Source organism: Scatophagus argus, chromosome 3 (genome assembly GCF_020382885.2).
Source record: "Scatophagus argus isolate fScaArg1 chromosome 3, fScaArg1.pri, whole genome shotgun sequence".
Classification (NCBI taxonomy): domain Eukaryota; kingdom Metazoa; phylum Chordata; class Actinopteri; family Scatophagidae; genus Scatophagus; species Scatophagus argus.
This window is the reverse complement of record NC_058495.1, coordinates 21,216,375-21,226,814: the sequence shown is the minus strand read 5'-3', so window position 1 is coordinate 21,226,814 and position 10,440 is coordinate 21,216,375. Positions and strand designations below refer to the sequence as shown.

General features: G+C 39.6%; 1 protein-coding gene across 2 annotated transcripts; it reads right to left on the bottom strand.

Moving 5' to 3' along the window:
• Positions 1–199: 199 nt before the first annotated feature.
• top1a (DNA topoisomerase Ia) lies at positions 200–9,995 on the bottom strand. 2 transcript variants are annotated; one of them, XM_046384671.1, is made up of 21 exons: positions 9,833–9,995; positions 9,335–9,359; positions 7,221–7,317; positions 6,953–7,067; positions 6,294–6,346; positions 6,096–6,188; positions 5,924–5,993; positions 5,671–5,762; positions 5,390–5,505; positions 5,172–5,293; positions 4,938–5,060; positions 4,069–4,256; positions 3,825–3,969; positions 3,398–3,541; positions 3,016–3,201; positions 2,868–2,936; positions 2,644–2,758; positions 2,389–2,516; positions 1,946–2,040; positions 1,708–1,857; positions 200–1,563 (listed from the first exon to the last, which is right to left on the bottom strand). In XM_046384671.1, exons 1-21 carry the CDS (start codon positions 9,863–9,865, stop codon positions 1,461–1,463), a joined length of 2,262 nt encoding a protein of 753 aa, XP_046240627.1. In that variant the 5' UTR covers positions 9,866–9,995; the 3' UTR covers positions 200–1,460. The 2 variants fall into 2 exon arrangements, with proteins under 2 accessions (XP_046240627.1, XP_046240628.1); XM_046384672.1 differs by having other exon boundaries at positions 9,927–9,949.
• Between the last annotated feature and the right edge of the window lie 445 nt (positions 9,996–10,440).

Genomic DNA, 10,440 nt, shown 5'->3' with positions numbered 1-10,440 from the left:
CAAATGTGTTTGGTGAAGCAAATATGAGGACGCTGCGAGTCTGGCAAGGATCTCCACCACGGCTACGAGTCCAAAACCAACAGGCAGAAGGGTCTCGTTATTTTTCCGAACTGAGGAAAACACTTGTCTTCAGATGTTCAAGAAACCACAATAATATACCCAATCAAAACGCGAAACAAAACCACAGGTACACAATGTATTTACTTGTAGGATTTTATTCATTATTCAACCTACAATGAGCATGAAACTCAAAGGAAACATGATCAAAGGCTATGACAGAAGATAAAACAGGAATAGGATGTTGACTTTACAGCTACTTACATCAATGTTCCTATCATAAGAGTGGAATAAAATGAACTGATAATTCACATTAAATGTTACATTACTTTATCCTCAATCTTTACACAATTAAAAACTGCCTAAATTGTAACAGATTTCTGATTTTTTTTTTTTTTGGCAAAAGTTGATACCCCTCATATTCCCTTCTGGGATAAAAACACTTTCCATTTACCGACTTAAATACATTATCATAGCATTATGTTCAAGTAACAGATATGGGAGGTTTTCTTTTTGTCTTGGAACATTTGTTAAATTAAGTTAAAATCAGATGTAGTCAGGGCTATGCAGAGAGATTCTGAGGATGCTAGCAACTCAAAAGGATAAAGATGATTGGTTCACATTTACACTGAAAAAGAAGTCCCTGATGGAGGCTGTTAAACAAAATATTCACATTCTGTTTGCTTAAGTAAATATTGACATGGTTGCAGTATCCCCCCCCTTGCCTGCCCAGACTTTCATGCTCAACAATTCAACATAGTCCAGTTTAAAATATTCACCCTAACAGATGGCTTCCATGACCGAGTCCCTCATATACACACACACACGCGCACACAATCACGCACACCTCAAAAGTCGTACTCACGTTTCCATTTCCTCAAAAGGCGCGTGGGTGTAGTTAAGGAATTCTTTTGATTTAACTTTATCTATCAAAATATAGAATTCATTAATAATACATGGCAGGGTTAAAATACAGAGCAAGAGAACAGAAAAAAATAAAATGATACAAAGCATTTTTTGTTTTTGCTGAATACAGTAGCTATAGGACCACCACAGAGTTCAAAGTTCAGGCATTGTCAGGTTTTATCCCCAACATGAGAGGGGAAAAAAAAAACCCAAAGGTTCAAAGGTCTTCCAATTACTGGGACCATGCCTTGATCAGTTGTGGGTATAGTTCAGCCTTGTTGCCTGATCTCAGATCAGATGTTGAGACTACCCACAACAACCTGCTGCAAGTTCATTATGGCCTCATCATCTTGTCTTATGTTGCTTCCATTTTTTCTTGCTCAAACTGTCTGAAATTCCTGGTCGGGTCTGGCCATCAAGCAAAATTCGGTTAAGCTAAAAACAAGTATCCGAAAAAAAATACAATGGTTGTATCAGTTAAAACCACAAACTGGGATTTAGAATTCATAGTCTTCATCTGCCATGTCGATGGCCCAGGCGAACTTCTCGCGTTGGGTTTTGTTGTAGATCTTCTCAACGGGAATGCCCCACTTCTTACACCTAGGAGGATGTAAAATACAAAAATGGAGGAAATAATGATATGAAAAGTTCATTATTGAAGAACAGGGGAGGGACGGCTTACACAACACAAGATATCCTTTGAAGAAAACATATATATATATTTTATCAATAAGATCACGTTACCAAGCCACAGAGATGCGAGGGTCCAGATAGTTGAGTTTGGAGGTGCCGAGGGCAATCTGCTTGTTCTCTTCACGATCAGTCGCCTGCACCTCCAGCTTCATCAGTTGCTCCTCTATCCTCTGAACCGCCTTCTTCTTGGTCTCCACAGTCCTACAGGGGAGAGGAACCGTACCCAACATTATAAATGTGCTCAACATGGAGACAACTGTTCATCTCTACAAAACCTTTGGATCCTTACTTTTTGGATTTTTCATCTTTCCGTACTTTGGCATCAGCCTTGGCGCTCTTCAGTTCTCTCTTGGCATCAGAAAGCTGGTCCCTTTTAGCATCAATCTAAAATGACAGTGAAAAGTATCAGATTAAGTCCTTAAAATTCAAAAGGATCCTGTGCATTGTCTACAAGACCTTTCTGATGTCATTACAGTTCAAGGATTAAAAGCTGACAAAGCAGGACATAAAATCTGGAAGAGGCTAGGTATTATTTAATGTTAATTTGACTAAACGCACCTCAGTTTCTACATTTGCTTTACTTTGCATAATGAAATCGAGAAATTATTTTTGATATGCTTTGGCACATCAATTACACTGACAAATGAAATGTGAGATATGGTTAATTAATCACCATTTCGGGTTCAGCAAAAAAATGTGATTATGGATAGTGGTACTCAAGCACATGCTAACCTTAGTCTGCAGGTTCTGCATCGACTTCTCAAATGTCTTCGGCGGAGCCCTCTGATGGTTACACAGGATGGCCACGGCCCTGTTGGCCCTATTGTAGGACAAGATCTTGGCTGGAATGTTCTCTTCCGCTAGAGGGGAGCAGTGAGTGTAAGTTTTGGGTATGTTGAGTGAAAATGAAAGCTTATTATTAAACAAGTAATTCAGATTTATGCCATATTTCAGAGAAAATGTGAATTTAGATCAGTGGAGACATACCAGTGGTGAGCTCCTTCAGCTGTTGCTGCAGGGTGATTGAGGCGTTGTAGGTACGGAAAACTTTAGCCGTCAGACCGTCCATCAGCTCCTGAAGGTGCTTGTTCAGAACAGAAGTCTGGGGGCGAGGGGGGTATATTTTAAGAACCATTTTCCTAAATAGGCTATAATGTAAGTGCATAATTAAGGATTTTATAACTTCATTTAATGGGTTATGTTTTGCTTACATTCAGGCGATCAAACAGGTCATCATCAGGCTCCTTGTTCTCCATAAACAACTGAAGATTCTTAAATACCTACAAAAGGCAGAACATGTAAAAACAGAGGCAGTGCTGGCACAAAAAGGCAGAGAATTTTTGGATATGTGGTCCTTACCCTTTTCTCCACAGGAACTTTGTTGTAGTAGCGGATGGAGTCTTTACCCAGGAAGTCAAATTCCACTACATACTCTTGACCGTCGTTCTCTGGATAGAGTTTGATATGTTCAACTCTCAGCGAGCAGCAGCCCACGGTGTCTGCAGTCTCTCCTTCCTCCTTCTCATTACCCGCTCTCAGAGCCAGCTAGAGCAGCACATCAGGACAGCTGAATTAAAGCCAGCTTATAAAGACATTATCCTCACTGGAGCTACTGTTTCAACACACCCTGAACCCCACTTGCAAGTTGCAGTCATTGTTTTTTAAAGAGCAATTACACTGCATTAAACTCTTTCAAGCTACAGACACTCAGGACAATGTCAATAGTAATCATGTGCCTCACCTTGTCAATAAAGTAGAGTGCCACTGCCCTCTGCCTGATCCTCATCTCCTTAGACTTCCAGTCTTCACGATACTGGGCTCTGATACGGTCCACACACTTCTTCAGTCTACGAGCAGTTTCATATTTCTGCCAGTCCTTCTCGCCCTGCAAGCAAACAAACAACAGCGTGGATGAATCAGATAAGAGTAACTAATGAATTAGATAAGGCTGTATTTGTGCGTCACCCGTGCTGTCTGTGGCACAGTACGACATGTTCCCTGCATTTTAACACTAATTAAGACGGTCTTGACAGGTACAATGAAACAATGTGTACAGGCGATGCCAACTATATGCAGTAATTTAGCCCACAAAGAGGGACTGGTTAAAGACCCAATTTAACCCGGGTCAAAAATCACCTTGTAGTGTAGAACTCATCCCACCAGCCTACCTTGATCCTAGAACTGGGGTTCAGCATGATGTACTTGATGGAGCCTTGAATGTTTTCCGTCCACGACACCAGCCAAGTCACCTTGTTGTCATGACGAACCTCTTTCCACTTGGTGCCTGGTGGAGGCTCTGGGTGTTTGGAGTCCCTGTGATGAGCACATTGGCACTTAATACCTACCTATCAAACCTCTACAAACATTAAACTAACCAACACACACAAAATAAAAACAAACCCTTTTACTCACTTGCTGCAGTTGACGATGATGTCTTGAGGCCGGATACGACGTTTGAGCATGCCCATCTTCGGGTGGTCTCCACGGCCACGGAACAGGCCCGGGGGCTCAATGCGGAAATTAGCAATACGTTCCCTGTGGTTGTCCATGATGCAGAAGCCATATTCCTGCAAGACGCGCTCATTCTCCTCCTTTATTTTCTACAAAGGGTAGGGAAGGAAAAAAAAAACCTTGCTCTATAACATTGAAATATTGATATAATGTAAGCCAAAGCATGAGCGATCATTCTCACAGAATATTTGTCTCCAAACCCCCACAAATCAGATACAATACAGCCAACTTATTTAGAGCCTGCAGCTGCACCAAACACTTCTCCCGCATGCATGAAGACGAGCTGACTGGTTCTCAATCCGAACAGCGCTGAAGATGTTGGATTTATTTGGTTTTTCAGAGATCCTTTAAATTTGTTTATGAGTGATAGATTATACTCTGAAAAGAAATTTCTGTCCTTTAGTTGTTGAATCCTGAAAGGGACGCATCAGTTGTTGAACACCCAAACCATATGTATTCTATTTTATATATTTTTTGAACGTACGTGAGTCAGTGCCTGCCATCAAGTCAAGCACTATTGGTGTGAGATAATTTTAAAAATCAGCACAAAACTAATGACCAGATTTAATAGTTGAACAACAGCACAGCAGTCACTGGTGAATTAAAAAAAAAAAAAAAAAAAACACGTTTAAATTGAAATTCGAATCATGGCCTTAAAAATCGAAAGTCATATCCAAAAACGGATTTAAAGAATTGGCTTATATCCCAAGTTTTGATGATGCAGTCTCAATCAGAATTAGTTCCAACACAATCTGCTTGTAGAAGCTGACCTGTTTCTCCTCTTTTGTCTTGGCTTTCCTGGCTTCAGACTGTGCCTTGAAGTATTCGCTCATCTCTGTGAAGTTGCACTTCTTCAGGTCTGTGATCTTCGCCTTTTCTTCTGCAGTCATTTCCTGCACCAGAAAAACATTTTACGTGTAAAAACAATCTCTGAACAATCTGGTAACCAGAGTAAAGAATTTGGGAATTTTGGATTTTATCCTCAAGCAACTCCCTCCCCATACCTTCCTCCAATCTTTAAAGAAGTTTTTGCGAAAGATATCTTTTGTGGTGTACTCATGGTCCAACATTTTGGCAAAGAATGTGGCAACCTCTTCTGCTTCTGGACTGAGCTTCATGGCCTTACCTAAAATATGAAAGAAAAAATAAAGGTGTGTTTGCCTACTGTCAGCATTCTATACCTCTGACAGGGTAAAAACTGAGTATTCCTGTACAATCTTACCATCATAGTAAAATCTGACATTGCTAGGAAGAGGCTCGTAAGGTGGTGCAAACACTGGCCCTTTGTGTTCCAGAAACTTCCACTTGACACCGTCTGTGTATCTCTCCTCTTCCCACCTTGGATTTAACAAAACAAAAAAAAGCCATCCAATAAGTCTAAATACACCAAAGAAAGAAAATATTACCTGATCCAAAAATAACATGCAATACAACCACACTTGAACCATCACCACACTGATAAGCATGCAGATATCATACAGCTAGCTGGCAAGAAGAACTCACCATTTCCACTTCTCCTCTGGCTCTTTCTTTGCTTTCTTTTTTCCATCAGCATCTTCTCCTTTTTTGTTTTTTGTCTTTTTGGACTTAATGTCCTAAAAAGGGAAGTGAAACAATTTGAGCTCTTTCATTTCAGATCATCAGGGGGAAAGAAATAAAAAAATAATAACACAAAAGACTCAAGCCTCCCTGTTTCTTCAGTGTTGAAGAAATTCTAAATGCCTAGTTTGTATTCTGCTTATTGGCTTTTGCTTACCTCATCTGGTTTCCTTTTCTTGGCCTTCTTGTCATTTTCAGTCTTTATTTTTTTGGGCTTGTATTCAGAGCTGAAAAACACATTGTGTTACAAATTATGTAAGGCACACCTAAATACACACTAACCCTATGAGAAGACACAAGGAAGAAGTCTAACCACGTGAGACACTCACTCATCATCATCATCCCGTTCCCTTTTAAGAGACTTCTCAAATCTGGGAGAGTGGTATACATTATCCTCAGGCTCAGACTTCACATGCGGAGGGCTGCAAAAGAAAAGACATTTAAAAATCAGAAATGGCTACATCTAAAAATGCATCTGCTTGTATCCTAAATATAGGACTTAAGTAAAATGTGGGGTCCACACATACCTAGCAAAGCCATTCTCTTTTTCCTTTTTGATTTTACCATCAAGGGACTTCATCTGAAAGGTTCACACAATGTTAAGAAGGTAAAACATTGTAAGAGTAACAGCAAATGATAAACTGGACCACATAATAAATGCAAAATGGCAGTCCGGTCATTATCAAATATTGTAATTGTGATAGCAAATCATAAAATGCAATTTTTTAAAGGCTAGCCAAGTTTTCGTAAATGTACTTTCTGCATAAAATACATCTCACCATTAAGCCACCATGGATTTCCTGGTCACTCATATCACATGAAACAAAGTCTATGATATTACACATCTACCATCAACATCTCACCTTTTTGCAGACCAGTGTGTAACAGACACCAGTTCACAAATGTAGTGATCTTTTTTGTGTCTGGGTTTTTTTGAATGTCATACAGAATGACAAATTTGTCAAATCGATAACAGCAGCAGAAGATGCAAATAGAACATTATCCATCTTGCAGGTGGTTTACACAGCCAAGAGTGCTAAGAGCTATAAACACGATTGATGACCGTACACAATTTGACAGAGCTTAACAGTCCAGAACAATTCATTACAAATCCTTAAAAAATAAAAATCACAATACTTATCACACCACATGTGTATTCTTCCATGACATATTCATTGTAATTCACCTTCTCCTCCTTCCTTTTCTCCTTGTGCTTGTCCTTGTATTTGTCTGTGCTGCCATCTTTGTGCTTCATCTTCTCCTTGTCTCTGTGTTTTTTGTCAGAGGAGTCCTTGAAATCACTGGAGTTTGGTGAAGCACAAATCATTCATTTCAGGTGGTTTCAGCTTCAACTATTCAATGCATTTACTACTGCAGTAACTGAGTGACAGGTCTTGCAAACACAACCAGAAGTGTGTATGTGTCTATAAACAGTCTGGAAACATAGACCATACCTGCTGCCATGCTTTGACTTCTCACGTTCCTTATCTTTTTTGTGGTCCTTATGTTTGTGTTCTTTCTCCTTATACTTGTCTTTATGCTTGTGAGAGTCTATAAGAAGAAAACATGTCATCTTCTCAGAAGTGAATGATGTATTGAATGAAACAATCCAACAACTGACTGAATAAAGGGTTGGGATTGCAGATTTAATAGCCAGATTATGATTCTCTACAGAAGTGGCAAAGATGAACAAATTGCACTCTCTCGACTTGTTACTAACGTAGACGTTCTATGAAAAACAATATTAACCACCTGAGTAGCACTCAAGCACGCCTAGATAGTTTTAAAAGTAAAAAAAAAAAAAAAAAAAAACATGAGTCAAATTGCTACAAACGAGTTCTGAACAGGCACCACAATCTAAATGTCATGCAGCCAGCAGGGAGACTGAAAATCTACAGTCACACAGCACCTCCTACTGCCCATATGAGCCTTATTGTTTATGATACAATATGGGAAAAAAAAACAGACAAGTTGAAACATGTGTGGGCTTTCATACGCTCTTTGAAAAAGGCAGTTATCGAAATTAAAGAGCTGACACTCAAAGTCAGACATCAACAAACACCAAATCAAGTCTACATACTTTGGACATGGTCATAAGCAGAGGTGAACTGACTCCTAACAGAACCTTAAAAAGTTGCCCATATCCCCCTGGTGCACCAGAGTAGGAGAAAGACACTCACTCACATATTCAAAAAAGTGAAATGAATGTAAAAACGGGGAGTGGTTTGTGAAACCCAAAACAGACTTTGAGCTTTGCTTTGACTGTGTTATTTCTCACTGTAAAAATGAGTCGTCTTTGTTTACTCATTATTTGAAGACGACAGCTTTGATTCAAGCTGCCTTCTCATATCTAAGTTGAATCACTGTGTGACACATTTTAGGGAATGTGCCCTCTTGTGCTCCACCACATTACTAAACACAACATAAATGGCACACCTGACAGGTTTTGGTTTACTGTACAGTTCACAGCTCAGAGATGGAACACATGTTCAGATTTATGTGACTGACCAGCAAACAAACTATGCTTAAGAGTCCAAAAAGTATACATTTAAAACAAAGTGCTAGTCAACAGTCAATCTTACAGATATCAGATCCGTACTTAAGAGGATGAATAACACTCTCTGGGAACTAGAAGGACATGATTCCAAGTCCCTTAATGCCCCATCACTCATGAATGAAAAAAAAAAACAAAAACAAATAAGTGGACTGGTATAATTGTTCAGGTTAGTTTTAGTGATGCAGCTGCACAGGAAGGTCAAACTCAGATCAATAATCCTCTGTGTGAGGCGAGTATAGTACCTCACAAAAACAAATTTGAGTGCTTGAATGTACATCCTAGGACAAAGTTAGCCTTTCTTCACAGACGTGCTAAAACAAAATGCAGTTTCATGGTATAATGATACTGTATGTTGTATGCTAGGTGTAGCTTAATTATCAAGATTTCTAATCCAATACCTCCTTTAAGCTGCAATGTGATGATGAATTGAAGTTAATGACTTGATGTGTTGACTGTTGAAAGTCCCTGTAGCCATGATAATATAAATAACTTTAGCTGTGAAAGAAGCGCTTCAGACAGTGTATTACAAATTATAAGCTTCTTCTGGGTCACCACACGGGATCTTTAATGAAGCCCTATGCATTCGCATTTCTCCTCTACACAGCCATCAGCACTTCACAGCCTGGGTTCAGCTTGCAGTACAGTCAGGCCGCTACACAGAAAAAGAAAATGGCGCAGAGACTAAGTCCTCAACCACCAAACCCTCACTTTCAGGTGGGAAATTTGGCATTAAAAGCTAATCAACAAAAAAATCTGAAACGGCAAACTGATAAAACACCTCCACGTGTGTGCCAATAGTGACTCTAATCGAGAAAATACTTTACAGAATAGCTTTAAATAGACCTCCCTTTTGAACAATAGGCGCTTGTGAGTGAGACAGAGGACTTAGTCTCTGGACGCCATTTCTGTCCTCTACTGAGAACTAACCTAACGCTACATTCGATCAGTGAAGATATGCTAGAATATGAGGGAAATTATCTTTAACTTGTTAGCGTCATGTCATAGACTTACCATTGAAACGAGAGCCACCGTCAACCTGAGAAATCAAAAACAGATAAATGTTTAATTTCGTAGTGGCTAACTAGCCGGCTAACTAACTTTGAACTTGCTGGATGGTAAAGCGACAGTTTGTTAGCTACCCGGCTAGCTAAGCTACCTTGCTACGCTGGCTTGTAATATGGCTTAGCTGAAGTCGCTACGGCTAATAGTGGCTACAGCTAACTGCTAACGCCAAATAAAATGCATCTTTATCAGACTTTGTCTTGTACTTCATGCCTAGCCACACAAACATGAGAGCCAACCTGACAGCGCCTTTCCGTAACATAGCATATCAAAGTTCGATGAAACGTGTCAAGACGCTGTTAACAACAAAAATGAGTTGGCTTACAAACACACTCGGCTAACGTTAGCTAGCTAAGTTATCTTGTCAGATCAAGCAATTAAAACGCTGGCGAGAAATCGTACCCGGTAACTACCAGTGGTGACATTACAAAGTATATTTAACGTTACCTGATCCTCGCTGTGGGAATGGTCCCCACTCATTTCCTAAGCTTTGTTTGACTGAAAAATAAAAAAATGGGAAACGTGAAAGATTTCCACACACCGGCGAGTTGATGCAGGCAGAATGAAGAAAAGACACGATTGTGTAAGAGATATAAGTCCCAGTTGTGCATTAAAGCGCATGCGCCTAAATTTAAACGGTATAGAGTAGTGTAGCCCCTCCTCTTCCCAAAACGTGTTGAAAAGGCCCACGTTGGTCACACACTGTCCTGAGTGAGGATCACAAGCTACACCAGAAATCTGAGCTTTTCCAGTAAGAAGATCAGCTGAAATCAAGGACATGAAAGTATAGTTAAATAATGTAAACATGAAACTATAATGCACGCAGTTTGCAAACAAGCTCAAAGTATAGATGGGGACATGAATATGTATAAAAAGCAACAATTAACAGGAACAACATAGTCAAACTGTCTCTGTGAATTGAAAACAAGACTGGAATAACACATGGGGGTAGACTGTAAAAAGTGCTGGAAAACAGATTTTGAATGAATTTTCATTTAATTTATAGGTCTAAATAGTGCATGAAATGGGTGGATATGTGTAGCATATGCATGTAG

Bases quoted from the DNA above. Each gene is read 5' to 3' on its own strand.
- top1a (XM_046384671.1), bottom strand. From the start codon at position 9,865: ATGAGTGGGGACCATTCCCACAGCGAGGATCAG. The intron at 6,347-6,952 runs GTGAATTACAAT...TGAACCTTTCAG, and splicing joins AGAAAAGGAAGGAGGAGAAG to ATGAAGTCCCTTGATGGTAA. The intron at 5,994-6,095 runs GTGAGTGTCTCA...TGTGTTTTTCAG, and splicing joins GAACGGGATGATGATGATGA to CTCTGAATACAAGCCCAAAA.